At 41.3% G+C, this 22,318-nt stretch overlaps 1 protein-coding gene across 13 annotated transcripts in view; it reads right to left on the reverse strand.

Annotated features, from left to right (window-relative positions):
• Positions 1-1,649: 1,649 nt before the first annotated feature.
• Positions 1,650-22,318, reverse strand: part of LOC138953887 (SPARC-related modular calcium-binding protein 1-like) — a 98,407-nt gene continuing 77,738 nt past the window's right edge. For 5 of the 13 annotated variants that reach the window (XM_070325854.1, XM_070325852.1, XM_070325851.1 and 2 more), the window contains 7 exons: positions 21,205-21,312; positions 19,085-19,378; positions 15,383-15,491; positions 14,435-14,507; positions 13,510-13,666; positions 11,890-11,949; positions 1,650-5,587 (listed from right to left, as the gene is read on the reverse strand). In XM_070325854.1, coding sequence (XP_070181955.1) covers positions 5,571-5,587; positions 11,890-11,949; positions 13,510-13,666; positions 14,435-14,507; positions 15,383-15,491; positions 19,085-19,378; positions 21,205-21,312 — 818 coding nt within the window. In that variant the 3' untranslated portion in view covers positions 1,650-5,570. The remainder of the gene's footprint in view (positions 5,588-11,889; positions 11,950-13,509; positions 13,667-14,434; positions 14,508-15,382; positions 15,492-19,084; positions 19,379-21,204; positions 21,313-22,318) is intronic. The other 8 variants (XM_070325862.1, XM_070325861.1, XM_070325860.1 and 5 more) reach the window with 3 other exon arrangements.

Raw genomic sequence — 22,318 nt, forward strand, 5'->3', positions numbered from 1 at the left:
CGAAGTGAGTCAAAAACGGTTCCTTCGGTTCTTGCGGCCATTGTTTTTAAGTCCATTGTGCGTGGAGGTAATGTTTGGGAGCTAATATTTTCCTTTGTGCGCAACTTTGCTTTCCCTTGACTGGCAAATGCATTACTGGTGTATACATTAATCTGTTTGTATAATTTTTGACGCGCTGTAATTAAATTTGATGCTTTTAAGTCTCACTCAAGTGGTTCTCGCACTTACACTGGCGTGTGGATAAAAAGTTTTTAAGGAGAAATGAGCGAAATTGCTTACTTTAGGATTCATCTTCTAATCACCAAATGATGCAATAATCTTCTTCTTGTGATTTTCTGTTTCTCTTGAGTGCAAATAATTAACTATCTATGTCTCTGGTGTGTATTTGTACGAGAGCATATGTGTGTGTGTGTGTGTGTGTGTGTGTGTGTGTGTGTGTGTGTGTGCGCGTGCGGGGTTGGGGTGAGTGCGTGTGTGTGTGCGTGCGAGCGCACGTGTGTGTGTGTGGGTGTGTGAGGAGGGGGGAGGGGGACTTTGCGTGCGCGAGCCAGCGCTGTCTTTCAGGTGCAACTGTATCTGCTGTGTGTGTCCGTTTATTCGTACTTGTGTGAGTTTTCCCGTGTATATGTTTGTGTGTCTGCACTTATAGCAGAAACCTCTAATGCTACAGTTACGTGTCATCTGTGGGACCAGCTTTTGTTGATGTTGTCCAATGCAGCGACGATTCGTTCATTCGTTAGCTGAAGATACATACTGGCCTTCCTTTATGTGTAAAGCATCGTGCACACCACCACAGATCTGTCCTGACTTCTACACGGGATAACAACATTCTTCAAATGAAACACACACCCCAATAGAGCGTGTGTGCGTGCCTTTCTGCGTGCATGTGTGTGTGTGTGTGTGTGTGTGTGTGTGTGTGTGTGTGTGTGTGTGTGTGTGTGTGTGTGTGTGTGTGTGTGTGTGTGTGTGTGTGTGTGTGTGTGTGTGTGTGTGTGTGTGTGTGTGTGTGTGTGTGTGTGTGTGTGTGTGTGTGTGTGTGTGTGTGTGTGTGTAGAGCGATCGTCAGATGAAACCTTTTTAAATTTTTATGTCTTTGATGATGTATCTGGCTTTTGAAAATCGTCCTGGCAGAACTCTCACGCTCTCACTTGTCAATCAAATTGATTGACATTTCGGTCAAAAAGTGTATGACCCAGTTCGGATTATGGGATTGCATTTCAACTCGGAAGTTAACACATTAGTTTTTTCATCAACATTGGCCAAAATAGGCCAACCTATGGTTTTTCTTTGTGGAAAAATCCCCGCAGTGCGTTCAGTTTCATTCTGCGAGTTTCACAGATAGACTTAATGTTTTTACGCGACTTGCTTCCTGCTCTGTTTGTTGAAATGTTTCTGCAGATTGAATGAACTAAACGTTTTTATTATGATAGTGTTGGTGCAGTGAACGATACCTACCGCCTGTGGTCAGTGTAAGCCGGAAGCTATGTTGGAACAAAAGAAAAATGGCAGCCCCCATGAGTTCAAACAGGTCAATCATGGGGGCTCATCATGGAAAGGTAGGTACAAACAGGTAAGAAACACATGCTACTTTGAAGACAAGAACACACTATAGATAAACGCTTAAAAAGTCAAACAGCCAAGAGGTGAAACTGCATTCACACACATTTTAATAAGAAGCATTAAAATCAAAACAACAACGACAACAAAGAAACGATTTAGAACTGAAAAAAACAGAATGAAAAAAAATGTGAACATATACAAAAAAACACCACGCGACATTGCCAAATATTGAACACAAAAAGTCCAATGATTGTTCCTTGTTTTGTACATGTAGCTTAATAGATAACAAAACATATTTGTGCCTACCTTATTGCATGTATGGGTATACATATCTATATATATATATATGTGAGGTGTCTGTATCTGTGTACGCATTAGTGTGTGCGTGCGCGTTTCCGTGTATGTGTTTGTGTGTGTATGTTTTTGTTGGTTTGAGCGCGAGCGCGCGCGCATGTGTGTTTGTGTGTGTGTGTGTTTAGATGTGTGTGTTTAGATGTGTGTGTGTGTGTGTGTATGTGTGTGTGTGTGCGCGCGTGTGAGCGTGTGTGTGTGTTTAAAATAAACAAAACTAGTCATGTTGGCAGGTGTAAAGAAGGGTGTCAGAACGAAGCCACCCGATTCAAACACAACATCGTCTCCCATCATTTTCACCATTTGTGCATCAAAGTATGAGTTCGTCAAATTTTGTTGTGTGCTTTGTTTTGTTCAATAATATCTATCTTGAGAAGACAAGCCACAGTTGTCTTGCATGATGTGTGTTGTAAGGACAATAACACACCTTTAGTTTCATATTTTGTGTTTTAGGATGCTTTTCGACAAACACAGTTTCTCAGATGATGTTTTACGATCAAGGTTAAATGTACAGAGTATCTTCTATACTTAGGCCTGCTTTAGTCGTTCATATGTAAAACAGTCTTTAACGGGGTCACAACAAACAATATTTAGAAATGATATCATATTTTTAAAAAATCTTCAAAAAAACTTTAAAGAAAATTGTTTTCTCTCGTCTGAAAATTGTAACATTGTTTGAAAATTAATAACGTTATTAGCAACACAAATCGAAGTAACTACAGAGTACAAAAACCTTAAATTCAGCCTAAATTGTCACTGCAGCGTGAATTACAATTTGATATATTCACTAAATCAATTTAATAGATAAAGGTCAAATCAGACATTGCTCAAACAAATATTGATCCAAAATAACAACATAAATCCCTTGGAGTATGAAATAAAATAAACATTTGAAAACGGCCAAAAGAGTAAAACACAAAAGAAACTGAAATGAGTGCAAAAGGCTGTTCACTTCGACTTTCTCAGGATACTAAATGAAGTTTATGACAAAGGAACAATGAAAGGTGCTTATAAACATGGAACAAAGATTGCTTTGTTTTTGACTGGCGTGATGCTGTTTTTGACTAAAAAGACATTTTGACTGACCTGACGTTGTCTTTTACTGATCATTTTTTGACTTGCCTGATGCTGACTTTGACTGGCATAACCTTTTTTTTGTAACTGACATGACGCCGTTTGTAAATGACATGGCGTCTTCTAAATATTGTGTTTACTATAGTATGATTATGTCTGCCTGCCTGATTGTCTGTCATAAGATACAATTATGATATCGCAATAAAAGGAAAGACTGTGTTGGTTTTACAAAATGCCTCAAACATCAGAAGGAAGCGCTCTTCTTGTATCCAAAATTATACACACGGGCGTTTCACTTTTTAAAGCTATTATAAATGAGAAACCTTTTTCTTCTTCTTGTAAAATGTTGTCGGTAGAGTGAAAACTTCATTCCCAAACGAAAATCATATGACAATACCGGGATGGATAAGTGGTTTTGAGTTAAGAGTAGCAGCAGCCTATCGTATTTTAAGTTTTGTTATCGGGAAGGCTGCTTTGTCCGTCGAAATGTTGGGCACCACGGGAGTAAGGGGAAGAACACGGACTAAATAATTAAGACCATTCTCAGTTAAGTAAAGGAAGTTGTGGACAGCAAAACTTAGTGCTTCTAACAAAAGAAGAACAGTTTTCCAACTGTTGCAAAGGGGCTGTACGGGTCTTCTTAAAAACCAGAAATTGCAACACATGAATAGAGCGTGTATGCATTCGCAGTCTGCACAAGAAGCCTACAAGCCAAAATCCAAGAAATCTCATTTTAAAAAAAACAAAACCTGTACAAAGTATTAGTTTACTCCTACAAAGTTGTTCATTTCCACCAAGCTTTGTATCTTGGCTTGTTCATAATCAACTTCATTGAAACATTACTCGTTCTGCTCTGTCAAATAAGACCTTATTCAGATTTTGTTCAACGCAAAACAAAAGGGAAAAGACAACAACTAGCACACAAAAAGTCAAACTTCATTCTTTCACCTTTGCCCGACCGGGGTATCGACTACACACGGAGCACATCGTGGGGCCGTGCGGACCCATACTTCTCAAAGAAGGAAAAATATGTATACCCTTCCGTAGACCCATGCTTTCCAAAGAAGCAAAAACGTGCATCCCCTTCCGTAGACGCCGTGGTTAAATTTCCGCGAGAAGTAATTACATTAAATTATTAATTTAATTATTACCGTGCGGACTGAAGCTTCTCAAAAAAGGAAAAACGTGAATACCCTTCTGTAGACGTCGTGGGGCCGTGTGGACCCACATTGTTATGTATTAATTTCGCTCCACGCGACTTGCTTATTAACTCCAAAATTAAACTGATCGTAGAAAATGATGTTTAGAGCCAATACCTGAAGGTTTGTGACTTCTATCCCTAGTTTTTATGTAAGTTCCTTCAGTTTGAGAAACATTGGTCCGCACGGCCCCACGATGTCTTCCGTGTGTAGTCTAAATTTGACCTTTGTTTTTTTTAACTACTTCTCGCGGAAATGTAATGATCTTTTAGGACATAAGAGCTTTTTAGGTGTCTGTGGCATTCTTAAAAGCTCATTAAAAAAATTCCAACTGGTTTGAGGGATATTTGTAATTAAACACCCTTCTGGGTCCACACGGACCCACGACGACTGGCGAAGGTTAACTTTACAACGAGCGACCTGTGTCACCCATCTTTGCTCTTCAATAATCCACTGACTTTGGCTTTTTTTTTATAACCATATTCAGACAACATACTTCGCTTTTCATGAACTTACTGTGTACTGCCTTTTTTTTTCCAGCGGACACAAAAAAGACATACAACACACACACAAGCAAATTTTCACAACATTGGTGTGTCAAAACTACAAGGCCTTAAAGCAGTTCTAGCTAAATTAAAAACATCAGAAGTAAAGCTTCAGAAGCCGAAAGTAGATTGTACGCAACGCATGCCGACGACTTAAGTGTGAAGGGTTTGATCCAGTTCGCCATACAGTATAGTTCCAACGTCAAATATCGCCGCCATTTGCTTCTTTTGCACATACACATCACAGAAAACTCACACTTCCGTAGGGTTGCTTTTGCAGTTGTCTCTCTTCCACCTTTATGAAAGCACCTGTGAAAATCCGGAGCTAGACTTAAGGTAGAGAGAACACCATGCCATCAGATATATGTCAGCGTCTTTTATCTTCCTACACGATTATTCCAACCTTTGCCAATGATCTGGCGCTTTCACAGAAAGTCTAAGGTAGTCTTCAGATCTCGCTCAGAAACAACACATTTCCTCGTCCAACGTGACAGATTCTGTAGTCAGGTTATCAACGACAACAAAACATGCAGAATATCTTTGACTTCCATTGCCAAAAGTCATTTCAACCACTCTTTCGTGGCGTCCGTCAAAGCAGTGGGTAAACTCACACACAAATAAAGCACATCTAAGCTCCAAAAAAAAATTCTGACGTAGATCACTCCAAAAAGTGTGACGTAGATTATTCCAAACGCGTGACGCAGATCACAGTCGTCCTTGTGTCCAATCCATGTGCGCGTGACGATATCACGCTGGTATCATCCAATGAGCAAGCGCGTTATTTTCCAGCAACAGTCCCGTCAGCCAATCAGAATGCTAGAGAGGTGACCCCCGGGCGGCATCATGTCAACTGATCCACTGAAAAGAGAGTGGAAACAGAAAGGGGAAATAGTTTAGATTTACACTTCTCCAATGTCTAGAGTTAAATGAAAATCAGAATCGTGGTCAACTTCCTGGGTAGAATCGTCCAATTAAGCACTGTTCGTTGCACGCACAAATTCGTCTTTTATTTTTATTTTCCTTTTTGAAAAGTTTTTTTTTGTTTAGCTGAATTTCGAGGGTTAAAATCACAGAAAGAATATGTGAAAATTTTAGAAATTAGCAAAAGAGACAGACTTTTGATAATGACGATTGCCACCCGGAAGTCACCACGGGTAGTTCTGAAATCAAGTTCTCTGCAACCATAAACAATCATCGCAAAAGACCCCTTACCTTCGTGTACAAACAAAATCAAGAAAAACACGAAGATGAAAGGCACAGTCCCTCCCGTAAGAACAGCTCTGCTCACAATCTCAGATCTCATTGGGATTTTTTTAATTTTTTTTTTTAATGAATACATTTCTTAAGATTAATTCTTACCAAAAAAATCTAACTTTGCACAGAACACAGTCACTCTGCTGATTTTAAGTATGTGTCAAAGTGGAAGGCTGGCGTTATCTCTATCTCAAGTAATCTGAGGTGGTGAGCAGAATCGTATACACGGCAACGACTGTGCCTTTCAGCTCAGAAGGTCTTTGTCTGTGCATAACCGGCACGGTTGGCCTAGTGGTAAGGCGTCCGCCCCGTGATCGGGAGGTCGTGGGTTCGAACCCCGGCCGGGTCATACCTGAGACTTTAAAATTGGCAATCTAGTGGCTGCTCCGCCTGGCGTCTAGCATTATGGGGTTAGTGCTAGGACTGGTTGGTCCGGTGTCAGAATAATGTGACTGGGTGAGACATGAAGCCTGTGCTGCGACTTCTGTCTTGTGTGTGGCGCACGTTGTATGTCAAAGCAGCACCGCCCTGATAGGGCCCTTCGTGGTCGGCTGGGCGTTAAGCAAACAAACAAAGTCTGTGCATATATTGTCTGTGTGCCTGAATGTCTGTCTTTCTGATGGCCGCTCGATTGGTCACTGGCCATGCGTGTGACTGTGTGTGACTATATGATTGTGTGTGTCTGTAAGCCGTTTTCCACCTTGCTTTTCACAGTGTTGTGTTTTGCATACACTCAAAAGCTGGAGTCAGCCATAAGGCACTCTCCAGCAGTTTCATAGACTTTTTCGCCAACTTCAGATAAAATGATACACGCGTGAGTTTCAGGAGATTTATTCACAGAGCAGAGCAAATTCAAAACATCACACATTTCTTAAAGAGGCCTTAACTTGCAAAAAAAACACACACAAAAACCGGACAACTACAAGGACAAAGTGACAGGAACTACAAACGGAGAACGCTACCCCTCCGCCATCCCCCACCCACCCGAGAGAGAAAAAAAACCCGAAAACTAGAAGCAGTATAGAGCATCAGATAACCTGCTGTATAGTTTTTGTTCATTTATTTCAGTAATAGTTGAAATTTAAAAAAGATTCAAACATTTAATTTATCTCAGTAATGTGTTGCGTGCAAGAGTCTACACAAAAACGGCATAGCATATAGAGAAAATGTCAGTCATGATGGTACAGAAATAGGTGGATAAAAAAGAAAACTCCAAACTAACAACCAAGCAAGTAGTGGCGTTTACCGTCTGGACTTATTTTTAATTATTAGATGAGTTTGGATGAGATAGGCAAGTTAAAAATCACATTCCAGTTATCGAAATAATTAAGCTAAACATTTCAAAACCAAGAATGCCGATAGTGTGACTTGTCACAAAACGTACATTCAAATATTCAGTGCAGAGTACTTTTCTTTGCGTGTAATAATCTCTCTTTAAAACTAAACAAGGTTATCAAGAAGCTAAAGACACAAAACAAATTCGAGGCGGTTAAATCATTGATACACCATTGGTAAATGTATATATTATTTGCACACAGTTTTTCAAATGGATTTCTTGAGAGTACAGCTGCCACATGCTAACCATTCAAGCGTTACTGCAGGTTAAAGAGACATTCCTTCCCGTATATAACGATCGTGTAAACCACCACAGATTTGTCCAAGCTTTGACATGGAATAAAAGCATCTTTCCACTAAGACATGCACTAAAGATCAAAATGAGAACTGTTTTGCTGAATTGATTTCGAAGTCTGACACAAGTTGGTGAAATTCATGTCGCAGAAAAACAAACAAACAAACAAATTAATTTTGCATTGCCCAGCCGAAAGCAGCTATGATGTATAATTTTTGTATATTTCAAAGTTGTTATTATTCCATGTTAACGACTGGACAGATCTTTATTGGTTCCCAACAACAACAAAAACTCTAGAATCAAGGTTCTAGTCTTGAGCTTTGGGAAGTTGCGGGACCCTTCTTTTTTTTCTGTTGTCAACGTGAACAAGTCTTTTCAGAAACTATCAACAGAAAATCAAAATCCAACAATAAGCTGAAAAACAATATGCACAGAAAATAAACATGAAGAAACAACGAAAAAATCAATGGCGTTGTGTTCGCTCATTAACAAAATCCATTAAATTTCACCCAAGTCGAACGTTCACACTATCCTCCGCAGACTCCGGGAAGCATTATCTATAAGCAAACGGGGGCCCGGTAGCTCAGTTGGTAGAAGCACTGGACTTGTGATCCCAAGGTCGCAGGTTCGAATCCGGGCCGGGACGGACACGGGTCAACCTTATGTGCAGACTCAGAGACGGTATCCATGTTCCACCCCCGTGTCACCACTGTGGCACGTAAAAGCCCTCGGTCATTCTGCCGTAAGTGCAGGTGGCTGATTACACCTAAACACGCATACACCTGGGTAGCGCGATTCTGTTGCTGCTAGCTTTCCACTGGGAGGAAGCGACCCGAATTTCCCAGCGATGGGACAATAAAGTAATGAGAAAAAAAACACACACACACAAAAATAAAAAATAACATAAACATGGATACGTTGTCGTTTCTTGTCTTTGATGAAACTACCGCTCCCGGCTACTTCACTGTGTTAATACTTTAGCGATCTTATTTGTTCGTATTTCGATGCATGAATGTAGACTTTTTCCAACGCTTTTGCACTCTTATCTTTTCCAACAATTTTGCACTCTTTTACTAGAAATCCCTGTTTTAATTCATTCATCATCGTACTAATATTTTTGAGAAATGAGTTTTGCCTTTTTACCGGATGAATTTGAACGGTTGTGTCAGAAATAAGGCCATTTGTAAAGACTTGCACATTATTTGCCTTACGTAATTACCCGAGGTTAGAAAACTGACACACATACCGAGTGATCAAACACTCATTTTCAGTAATATAACTTCAGAACAACAACATAATATGGCTATCTTCATTCGCATGACTTATCCACACATTTGGAGTCTAAAAGAAAAGAATAATCCAAAACAAAACAAAACAACAACAAAACAACAACAAAACAACAACAAAACAACAACAACAACAACAACAACAACAACAACAACAACAACAACAACAACAACAACATATTCTGCTGTATGAGGCTAAATATCTTCAACATTTAGAATTGGCATTTCTTTCTGGTCTCTAGCTCTCCTTCAATGAAATAAAAACAATATACACTCGACAATTTTTAACGCATCACCAAGTGTGGCAGAATTATGTTTGGCAGGAACGACAATATGGCAGCTTACGACAATACATATTATTATCGAGTGGATATAATGTTAAACGAATGGCTATCACCACTTTTTCATTTATACAATGTACATGAATATGAGAACAATGATGATTGGTAACAAGAGAAAACAGTAACAACGATATTTGTTTCAATAATGTCATAGTTCCATGTTTGTCAAAACATCTTTTTGAAAACAAATAATGTTTTGGTGATACCTTCAACCAATTCCAATTAATAATGAGACAGATATTTTATTCAACTGTAACAGTCAGATTTCGCGCATTTAATCTGTTAACGAATTAGCTCATTTAAAGATGCACTTGGGTTATTCACTAACACGTAAGCAACATTAATGCTAATATGACTCTTACTTCATTATACTTTTATCATATAAGTCAGAACCAAGTTATATGCTGTTCTTACTTTATAACCCTTGATGTCTGAGGACATCTTACTTGTAGACCCGAACTATCTTTCGCCTTTACATATCAAAGGATCAACTGTTAAACGTTAAATACAATGATAACGTCTCATATTTTGACCCGAACTTGATCCCATTGTTACCTTGACATTTGACCAATATCAACCAGATTTGCGACGTGTTTAGAGATCATCATCCAACCATAGTAGCGTGTACAGTTTCTAAGCAATTTGACGAAGGTCAACCAGATTTGCGTCATGTTGGGAGATCATACAACCTAAGAAGCGTGTATCATTTCCAAGCTCTAGCTTCAAAAACATCCGAGATAACCTTGACGTTAAGTTTGTTTTCTCTAAGGACAGCCGTCCATACGGCGGGCGTAACTATACACTGCTCATTACAAAGACTCTCCTGATTGCACAGGTGAGTTAAACAAACCCCAAGATTATCTGAGAGCAACTAGCAATCTCATACAAAACAACCTCACTGAAAGATGATATGACACATGTGAGATTTGAGCTAGTCGTGGCAGTCTGAGTCACGATACAACGAATATATTGGAGACAATCTGAATGTACATGCTGCAACGTCAGTTATACACAAAAACATGGTTTGGACTGTAAGGAGGACAACATCAGCCACAGCTATTCTAATCGTATCGACACACAGTCTTTGCAGAGCGTAGAGTGCAACCCAAGGCCGCACAATGTCCTAAGCTCATGCCAACAAGAATTTTGAAACACTTCACGGCAGTTGCTGGAGACTGAAAATGTCCCGAAATCACACAAGCCAGGGCCGGACTAGGCGAAGAGGAGGGGGGGGGTTGCCAGTGGTGGCCCAGGGGGATGTCCCCCCTCGCGGCAGGGGCGGATCAGTTCATTTTATGACTGTTTTTTTTCAAAAGTATATTGTGAAGATATGGGTGTGAAGGCGCGAAGCGCCGAGCCGACGGCGCGAAGCGCCTAGCTTGCTAGGGGGGTCCGGGGGCATGCCCCCCCGGAAAATTTTGAAAAAAAGGATGCCAAATGGTGCAATCTGGTGCATTCTGAGGATGATCATAACCAGTTTCAGGCAGCAGATTTTGTCACTGATTAATACCCCAAAAATTGAAACTCAATGTAAAATAAAGAAATGCATACCTCATTCAATATTTTTATTTTTTGGCTGGGGGGGGGGGGGGGGTCCGGAAACCCTAAAACCCACCCCTCATTGTGGGGGTCAGGGGGCGAAGCCCCCTGAAGCTGACGGGTAGGTCATATTCTGAGATAGGAAAATGGTCGCTCCTTGCATGAAACGGCATAAAATAAGCAATAATTAAAAAAAAATTAAATAAGTAAGGTACATGTTTAGGCTGGGGGGGGGGGGTTGCGCAACCCCCATAACCCCCCCGGTAGTCCGGCCCTGCAAGCCTCACCCCTTAACTGCCACAATACCAATCAGGATGTATACGTACTTTGTTATTATAAAAACCAAAGAAAAAAAAAAGTACTCTGACAAGGGAAACAACCCCTGTATATTGCCCCTTGAATTGCAGTTAGATAACTGCCTCCCCTGGAGACCATTTTCATAGTGTTGGTCTTATTGTTACAGTTTGTATGTTATATCGTGTTGTTGTTGATTTTTTGTGATGAAATTCTTCCGGCAGTCAAGTGGTCCTTGTAACACTTAACGACAGTTGCTTGGTTGTTCGTGTCCATCTTGCGACGAAACACACATCGCAGCACACGTCGCTGTCTCTCTGTCCGAAAGCAGATCTGCTCGCCAGCCAGCTTCATGCACACCAACACTCGTTATACTGCGGCAGTTCTTTTTCCAAAAAGCCTGCTTTCCACGTTACCCAGCACAGTCAAACCCCTAATCCGAGATCTTTAGAAATGTGAAGAAGTGAAACGAGTCTTCATCCGAACGAAATGGAATGCAACAAAGCGTATAGACCATTTCAATCCACGAACATTTTCTGGGTCCTTTTTTCTTCAGAAAATCAGTGACAGTTTCACAGCCGATAAGAGTTTGAGAATCACATCAGCATATTGCTTGACAAATTCACGCACGGCAATGTCTCAGTCATGGGGGAGAAGATGTGCACACACATCCCCCCTCCCAAAACTCGTGTACGTTCTCCATATCGGTAGTCCCAGACTACCACTTCCATCGCGTCACACAGAGAGTCGTGTTGCAAACTTATCGGAACGAATACACGGCAGTGCTAAAGGGAGATCAGTCGTGCAGATACTCACGGAAAGGGTTTTTCTTTCCCCTGCGCTTTGGGTCCCTGGGCAGGCTGTTAAACAGGTTATCTGTCAACAAAAGACAACGCACACAGAAACACTTCATCGTACATCTTTTAAAAAATGTCAGGAATGGAATTGTTTAGTTTATATTTGCTCTGTCAAACCTCGAACTTGGAGACGTAGGATCACAAAACAACATGCTGCAGAGACGAAAACAACCCACAAAAACACTTATGTTCACTAGACTCGATCAATTATCAAAGGTATTAAATCATTAAAAAAAATAAAAATTAAAAACCGTTCTTATCACAAGATTACAGTTAATCAAATGTTACTGTCCTAAAATTTAGGCGAGCAAGGCGAAGGACAATAATGACTTGATCTAATTCGATCCAAACACTGGATGGCTTAAATTAGTGGGGTTTTTTTTCGACATTGGTTCGTAGCAAAGATAGCCTCTTGGAGAAAACTTCAGGGTAAAATGCAAGTTAGTTACCCAGATTAACTCTCCCCTTTGAGTCATACATAGATAACATCTAGCAATCTCCCTTCAATACAAAACAAGTCGCGTAAGGCGAAATTACTACATTTAGTCAAGCTGTGGAACTCACAGAATGAAACTGAACGCACTGCATTTTTTTCACAATGACCGTAGTCCGCCGCTAGTGCAAAAGGCAATGAAAGTGACGAGCCTGTTTAGCGCGGTAGCGGTTGCGCTGTGCTGCATAGCACGCGTTACTGTACCTCTCTTCGTTTTAACTTTCTGACCGTGTCTTTAATCCAAACATATATCTATATGTTTTTGGAATCAGGAACCGACAAGGAATAAGATGAACTTGTTTTTAAAACGATTTCGGAAATTTAATTTTAATCATAATTGTTATATTTTTTTATTTTCAGAGCTTGTTTTTAATCCAAATATAACATGTTTATATGTTTTTAGCATCAGAACATGTTGAAGAATAAAATAAGAGTAATTTGGATCGTTTTATAAAAAAATAATTTGAATTACAATTTTCAGATTTTTAATGACCAAAGTCATTAATTAATTTTTAAGCCGTCATGCTGAAATGCAATACCGAAGTCCGGCTTTTGTCGAAGATTGCTTGGCCAAAATTTCAATCACTTTGATTGAAAAATGAAGGTGTGACAGTGCCGCCTCAACTTTTACAAAAAGCCGGATATGACGTCATCAAAGACATTTATCGAAAAAATGAAAAACACGTCTGGGGATATTATACCCAGGAACTCTCATGTCAAATTTCATAAAGATCGGTCCAGTAGTTTACTCTGAATCGCTCTATACACACACACACACACACACACACACACACACACACACAGACACACACACACACACTCAGACACACATACACCACGACCCTCGTCTCGATTCCCCCCTCTATGTTAAAACATTTAGTCAAAACTTGACTAAATGTAAAAAAGCAGGATGACAAAATGAATCGAATTCCAAGTCAAAATTGTTGCTTTCCACTTTGGTTTAGCTTCGTTTTCAACAAATAAAACTGACATGGTTCTTTCCCTTGGCAAAGTTAGGTAACACGTAACAACCTCCTAGCGCTTGAACACTATAAACTTGAACTTGACCAGATCCGGCATACGTACGGTTCAAGCCTAAACATTCTCGCCACTCCTCCATAGAGAGAGTTTTGTCGTTGTTTTCGTCACAGTAACGCAGGAACTGGCGGCGACACTTGCGCGGGTAGTTCTTGTTCTTCTTCAGCGTCTTCCGCAGGTCCCGCCACTCCTGTTTCTCCAGCATCTGCAACGAGCATCTGACTCGGCTGCTCAAACTGCAGTGTTGGCATTCAAGGTATATATCCGGTATTTTACCGGATTGTAAATGAAATATATCGGAAATGAAATAGCCGATCAGTAAAAAAAAAAAAAAAAAAAAAAAAGCATCGGAATGAGCTTATGTACATGTATATGTTGAATCAGTTTGCACTTCTTTTTTTTCTCTTTTTTTGTTTTGTTGTTCTTTTGTGTACCCCCTTCGGGTATCGTGAATACATCCTTTGCATTGGTATATTTCCGGTATTTTACCGGATAATAAGTGGAAATATCGGAAATGAAATAGCCAATCAGTACAAACATCTACCGGTTCTAGCTGCCTCTGATCATATTTTTCATATCAAAATAAATCTGTCTCACTGTCAATTTACTTTATTTTGAATGGTCGTCAAAATAAAATGACCGTTTGTTTTGGTTAGATGTATTCTTCTTGACTTTCATGTAATACCGCTTCATACAACACTGAGTGTCATCACTGTAAAAGAACTAGAAAGTACTTTTTTTTCAAAATTGAACAAACAGCCGAAAGACAAAAAGCCCCGCCCCTTCGATTCCCCGTTTCTTTTTCTTTTTCACCAACATCTGTGCGAGGTATGATTTTACCTTCTCCAGAAAACACAAAGATATAAAGTTGAAGTCATAACGTTCGAATGGCGTTGTTTCGCCGGCTTAACAATGTTCAAGCTACAAGTGCATAGGACGGATGACATGCATCAGGCTAAACTTATCCACTCACGCCATTCCTGTTCTTGTCAAGAGACGAAAGCTTCCATTTGGCCACGATCTCCCTTGACGAAGTCTCGCCGCTTCTGCTCACAGCGACATACACAACAGAAAATAAAAGCAATAATCGAAAGTGGAAGGCAAGCATCAAATTCAAGCAAAACCAAACTAATCAAACACGCACGCACGCACGCACGCACGCACACGCACACACACACATACACACACACACACACACATACACACACACACACACATACACACACACACACACACACACACACATACACACATACACACACACACACACACACACACACGCACGCACGCACGCACACACACACGCATACACACACACACACACACACACACACACACACACACACACACACACACACACACACACACACACACACACACACACACACACACACACACACACACACACACACGAGAAATGTAATAATAATGAAACTAGGCAAACTCGCTTGCAGAATGAAAACACCTCAGTATACAACCAAACACTACAGTCTTCTTGCCTGTCACAACAATGGCTATCAGATGTCGTTCTCTTTGCATCAAAAATAAGTTTATTAAACAGTCTTATTTCTCACGTAAATACTTCACTTACTCAAACTGAACAAGCATTAACAGAAGAATTTCATAAATATGTGTTTATTTAGACAAAAGAATTTTAACGGCACTCGTAGCAGCGCAAAAACGCTATGCCTATAAACAACTCATCCCAGTTTTTGAACCGGAACACTTCGTGAAAATCAACTGGATGTGGGGAAACAAATTTTGACCATAAACAACTCATCCCAGTTGTTCAACCGGAACAATCCGTACAAAAATCAACTAAATCTGGAAAGAAAGAAAAGGTTTCTGCCCACAAACAACTAATCCCAGGTTTTTTTAACCAGAATAATTTGAAAAATAAACCGGATCTAGAAACACTCACAGCGGCTGCGCAGAAGTATTGGCGGCGTTCATTTCCTGGGTGAGGTCCGCCATCAGGTCGACGATGAAGCGACGTTTCTGCTCAAAGGGGCAGCCTGAAAAGGAAAAGCCTGCTATTGCGTAGTAAGCGGGGACTACCGAGCACTCTATATTAGGAAACACATTTAAAAAATAAAACTTAACACCTTGAAACTCAGTTCCAGAAATGACACTCTGCATCGTGAAAGTTATATATATATATATAAAAAAAAAGGCACTCTGCGTTGTGAAATATATTTACAATTATAGTATTCTACAACAATGACACTCAACACCGTGAAAAGTTATTAAAGAAAAGGCACTCTTACTCATGATGTATTCAAAACCATTTTATTCTTTCTTTCTTTATTTGGCGTTTAACGTCGTTTTCAACCGTTCAAGGTTATATCGCGACGGGGAAAGGGGGGAGATGGGATAGAGCCACTTGTTAATTGTTTCTTGTTCACAAAAGCACTAATCAAAAAATTGCTCCAGGGGCTTGCAACGTACTACAATATATGACCTTACTTGGAGAAGGCAAGTTTCCAGTACAAAGGACTTAACATTTCTTACATACTGCTTGACTAAAATCTTTACAAACATTGACTATATTCTATACAAGAAACACTTAACAAGGGTAAAAGGAGAAACAGAATCCGTTAGTCGCCTCTTACGACATGCTGGGGATAAATTCTTCCCCCTAACCCGCGGGGGGACCATTTTTTTTGGAAAAAAGCATAAAACGCATTCGTAAATATGACACTCTGTATGGTGAAAGTAATTTAGAACAATGCAAGTTTGGTTATATATATATTGCCTTCATTTGTGTTTTAGTCAGTGATACACGAGAGCAATTATAGCTGATCTTGCCATAAGGGTCATTTTCAGTAAATGTTTTTCTAAGTAAAGCTACTCTCCTAAGGAAAGGGATATAATTTCTACATATAAAAGCGTTCAAATGATTTTCAGATTGCATTCTTTGCTTTGGGTGTTTCCAATGAAAGTAACATTTGCTACGGCAGCTGTAAATAAGCTAATTGTTTTTATTTATTTCACGTACACACAAATCCCTTTAGAAAAAGCCATGAGAATTTGAAATAACTCCAATGCTGATAGCAAACAGAAGAGTTAGGAAATCCAATTGTAACGGCCAAGAGAACAGTTGGGAACCCCAGTGAGAACAGCAAGGAACCCCCGTGAGAGCATTATGGTTACCCCACTGATAACGGAACAGTTGGGAACCCCAGTGAAAACAGCAAGGTAACCCTATGAGAGCACTATGGTTACCCCACTGATAACGGAACAGTTGGGAACCCCAGTGAAAACAGCAAGGTAACCCTATGAGAGCACTATGGTTACCCCACTGATAACGGAACAGTTGGGAACCCCAGTGAAAACAGCAAGGAAACCCTATGAGAGCACTATGGTTACCCCATTGATAACGGAACAGTTGGGAACCCCAGTGAAAACAGCAAGGAAACCCTATGAGAGCACCATGGTTACCCCATTGATAACGGAACAGTTGGGAACCCCAGTGAAAACAGCAAGGAAACCCTATGAGAGCACTGTGGTTACCCCATTGATAACGGAACAGTTGGGAACCCCAGTGAAAACAGCAAGGAAACCCTATGAGAGCACTATGGTTACCCCACTGATAACGGAACAGTTGGGAACCCCAGTGAAAACAGCAAGGAAACCCTATGAGAGCACTGTGGTTACCCCATTGATAACGGAACAGTTGGGAACCCCAGTGAAAACAGCAAAGAAACCCTATGAGAGCACCATGGTTACCCCATTGATAACGGAACAGTCGGAAACCCCAGTGAAAACAGCAAGGAAACCCTATGAGAGCATAATGGTTACCCCAGTGATAACGGAACAGTTGGGAACCCCAGTGAAAACAGCAAGGAAACCCTATGAGAGCACTATGGTTACCCCACTGATAACGGAACAGTCGGGAACCCCAGTGAAAACAGCAAGGAAACCCTATGAGAGCACTATGGTTACCCCACTGATAACGGAACAGTTGGGAACCCCAGTGAAAACAGCAAGGAAACCCTATGAGAGCACTGTGGTTACCCCACTGATAACGGAACAGTCGGGAACCCCAGTGAAAACAGCAAAGAAACCCTATGAGAGCATTATGGTTACCCCATTGATAACGGAACAGTTGGGAACCCCAGTGAAAACAGCAAGGAAACCCTATGAGAGCACTATGGTTACCCCACTGATAACGGAACAGTTGGGAACCCCAGTGAAAACAGTAAGGAAACCCTACGAAAGCACTATGGTTACCCCACTGATAACGGAACAGTTGGGAACCCCAGTGAAAACAGCAAGGAATCTCCTGAGAGCACTATGGTTACCCCATTGATAACGGAACAGTTGGGAACCCCAGTGAAAACAGCAAGGAAACCCTATGAGAGCACTATGGTTACCCCATTGATAACGGAACAGTTGGGAACCCCAGTGAAAACAGCAAGGAAACCCTATGAGAGCACCATGGTTACCCCATTGATAACGGAACAGTTGGGAACCCCAGTGAAAACAGCAAGGAAACCCTATGAGAGCACTGTGGTTACCCCATTGATAACGGAACAGTTGGGAACCCCAGTGAAAACAGCAAGGAAACCCTATGAGAGCACTATGGTTACCCCATTGATAACGGAACAGTTGGGAAACCCAGTGAAAACAGCAAGGAAACCCTATGAGAGCACTATGGTTACCCCATTGATAACGGAACAGTTGGGAACCCCAGTGAAAACAGTAAGGAAACCCTACGAAAGCACCATGGTTACCCCACTGATAACGGAACAGTCGGGAACCCCAGTGAAAACAGCAAGGAAACCCTATGAGAGCACCATGGTTACCCCATTGATAACGGAACAGTTGGGAACCCCAGTGAAAACAGCAAGGAAACCCTATGAGAGCACTATGGTTACCCCACTGATAACGGAACAGTCGGGAACCCCAGTGAAAACAGCAAAGAAACCCTATGAGAGCACAATGGTTACCCCACTGATAACGGAACAGTTGGGAACCCCAGTGAAAACAGCAAGGAATCTTCTGAGAGCACTATGGTTACCCCATTGATAACGGAACAGTTGGGAACCCCAGTGAAAACAGCAAGGAAACCCTATGAGAGCACCATGGTTACCCCATTGATAACGGAACAGTCGGGAACCCCAGTGAAAACAGCAAAGAAACCCTATGAGAGCACCATGGTTACCCCATTGATAACGGAACAGTTGGGAACCCAAGTAAAAACAGCAAGGAATCCCAATGAGAGCACCATGGTTACCCCATTGATAACGGAACAGTTGGGAACCCAAGTAAAAACAGCAAGGAATCCCAATGAGAGCACCATGGTTACCCCATTGATAACGGAACAGTCGGAAACCCCAGTGAAAACAGCAAGGAAACCCTATGAGAGCATAATGGTTACCCCAGTGATAACGGAACAGTTGGGAACCCCAGTGAAAACGGTCAGGAAAACCTATGAGAGCACCATGGTTACCCCAGTGATAACGGAACAGTCGGGAACCCCAGTGAAAACGGTCAGGAAAACCTATGAGAGCACCATGGTTACCCCAGTGATAACGGAACAGTCGGGAACCCCTTGTGAAAACAGTAAGGAAACCCTATGAGAGCACTATGGTAACAGAACAGTAGGGAACCCCAGTACCTTTTATCTGGCGGTCGTCCCGGATGGTACAGTTGGGCTCCACCCTGTAAGTGGCGATGCCAGGAATGGGAATTCCCGAATCTTCCGACACGCACCAGCAGTACTGCGTGGCCTCGTGACACTGCGCCTGGCTCCACAGGCCGTTGTCCTGGCAACGGGGGATATAGATGTTGGCGGTGGGCTCCTCGCGGGAGTGCAGCATGGCAGCCTGTCTCTCCTCCAGACAGCTCTTCTTGCCGGAGTCTAGCGGCGGCAGGGGCAGGCGTGAGATGAGGGAAACAAGCAGAGAGGGAACTAGAGAAGGCGGTTAAACAGACGCTAATTCACTAGACGGATCTTTGATCAAAAGATAAATATATTGCAGTGACAGATAACTAACTAACTGACGGAATGTGACTACTGAAGCGGCAGTGACTGACAAATAACTGCACTTTAAAGTTGTGTTCGTATATTTTGTACACTCATTTCGAGCAGAACACACGAAAACACACATACAACCATCACCACAACCACCATTTTTACCCTCTCCATCATCAATATTCCCGTCAATGACTGATTTCTTATCAACACCATCAACCTCATCATCGTCTTCATCATTAGCTTTGTCTTCTCATGCTACCACCACCGTGACCCTCTAACTCTTCTCAGGGGCCACTAAAGATCTAACACTATCCCCACAAACTATGACGTACGGGAAGTGACGTGTGCACAATTCTCACTAAACTGAAAGCCACTATTCAAATCAGCAGTAGTCAAAAGCAGAAAACTGAGCGGTGGAAGGGAGGTAAGCAAACGAGTGCGGAGGGAAGTAACTGCGGTGTAGGCGATAGGAGAAATCTCGACTTTCCTCCCTTTAAAGTGATTTTTGTTCAAATCGTTTAAAAGACTATTCTACTTTGCAAAGACTGAAAAAAAAACGTTCAAAAACCATCAAGATTATTTTTTTCTTCGCTTCATTTGAAAATGGTAATAGGCACCCAAACAAAAACGGTATGCCTTCAGAACCACTTAACTTGTTTTGCCATTTCTTTTGGAAACTTGTTGACGTTGAAGCATACGATAGAGATCTTCAACATTTTTGAAGAAATTACTTCCCTTTGTCTTGAAACTATGCTACGTTGAAAGAGTCGACCAATTGGCCAAAGTTTACCTGACCTTCCTGTTGTCCAGTAGCTTCATGCAAAAAAGGCAAGCAAGCAACCAAGAGTTCCTAGTCCCTCCGTCCAGTTTGCGTCACCCCTCCCTCCTCCTCCGCTCAATCCTTGACCATTTTCAATATCACTCGCAGAACAGTTATCGCCTCGTTCGTTGTGCACTTATCAGTTAGTTTCTCTATTGTGTGAGCATCTCTCTCTCTCTCTCTCTCTCTCTCTCTCTCTCTCTCTCTTTCTCTCTCTCTCTCTCTCTCTCTCTCGCTCTCTCTCTCTCAGTCTCTCGCTCTCTCTCTTTCTCTCTCTCTCTCTCTCTCTCTCTCTCTCTCTCTCTCTCTCTCTCCGCCCTTCCCGTGTACAAGCTTCGGCTCACCATTGGAGATCTGACCAGGGTTTTACACTCGATAAGAACATCCCTCCATTTGGACAGATACTACAAATCAACAACTTCGGCCATTCCTGTGCATTGTGGCAATTTTGTATGAATCAATTTCTCAGGTAGACACATCAGTGGCTTTTTAGAAATGAAGTCATAATACAAATTCCCACTCTTCCCAGAAGGCAGCAGGGATGTTGATATTTGGTATGCGTCCAAATGGAAGGAAGATCTTCTCCAGCGTAAAAGCATTGCCAGATCTGAGATGGTGAGCAAAAAAAGGACTGTGCTTTTAAGGCATTCCGTATCCCAGCTTATTTATTTGCAAGCAACTTTTAAGGCAGTAGCAAATTTGTTTTCCCCTCTCTTTTTCCATTATTTCTTTCAATAGAAGCAGTGGTTTATTTCTCATTCGTTTTACACAATCAAGAACTCGTGTATATTCACAAATGGGGAGCACAACAAGTTAAACGTATAAACTGTCTTTTTTTTTCTTTTTTTTCCAATTTTAACCAATCAGCATCTGCTTTTTCTGATGGTGACGGGACTACACTCCACGTGACAGTAAAGAGCCAATGAGACGCTGTGAGTACCTGTCCTGTTCTTGCGAGCAGTGAAGGGAGTGACGGAGCGACTGGACAGTGGCGGCAAGCTGCCCGAGGGGGGGCGCGGCACCGGAGGGAGGGGCCTGATAATGGGATCTAGACACACCCACGCGGAGAACCACACCCACAGCCGCGCCCACAGGGCCAGGACACGCCACAAGTGAGCGGCAACAGAAACCAGCAGCAAACTATTAGAACTCAAAGCAAGCTTTACAAAAAACTAATAAAATTACAACAATACAATTTTAAAAATCAAACATAATAGTAATGATAATAATCGATTTGTCAGCAAACAAATTGATCAAGCCTGATTTAAAACTATCTAAAAATTAATGTTTCAGCAAACAAACTGACAACCAGAAATGAAAAAAAAAGGCAGATTACTAATGAAATAAAATAAAGTGTACGACAGAGAGAGAGATAAACCCTTTCTACCCGTACTCTTACTATGACACTACGTCGTAATCCTACACAATGGAGTGATTGCAAAAGATGTGCTACTAATAACTATAATTCTAACTGAACAGCTCAGATTTTTATAGACAAACGACAAGAGTAAATCTAAACAAAGAGAAATTAAAAAAAAAAAGTAGTTCTAATAAAACAGCACAAGACTAATGCTACAGCAGGAATCCAAATGATTCTAGGGAAAGCTAGCAGACCCTTGAACAAATCTATCAGAACACTGGTCAAAGCTACACATCTGATTGATCCAACAGTGATCCAAATTAAGGCAAAACACACCAAATGTTACTTCATCTATATCTCAGGGGTGGGACTCTCTTGTGATGAAAAACGAGGAAATCCCTTTTTTCAGGGGGGTTCGGGGGCATGCTCCCCCGAATTTTTTTTAAATGGTATATTAAAATCTGTGCAATCTGGTGCATTCTGATACTAAAATTCAACTCGTTTTGGATCAGATAAAAAGACATTCTCCTCACCCCCCCCCTAAAAAAAAAAAAAAAAAAAAAAAATTCACACAACAATGGTAACATTGTAATGGTGCATATTTACGTTATGAACCATGTATCCATAATCCAATACTGGCAATAGTATGATCCAAGTGACGCCCCAATGCATTGAAGCTCAAAATGACGGGCGC

Source organism: Littorina saxatilis, linkage group LG17 (genome assembly GCF_037325665.1).
Source record: "Littorina saxatilis isolate snail1 linkage group LG17, US_GU_Lsax_2.0, whole genome shotgun sequence".
Lineage (NCBI taxonomy): Eukaryota > Metazoa > Mollusca > Gastropoda > Littorinimorpha > Littorinidae > Littorina > Littorina saxatilis.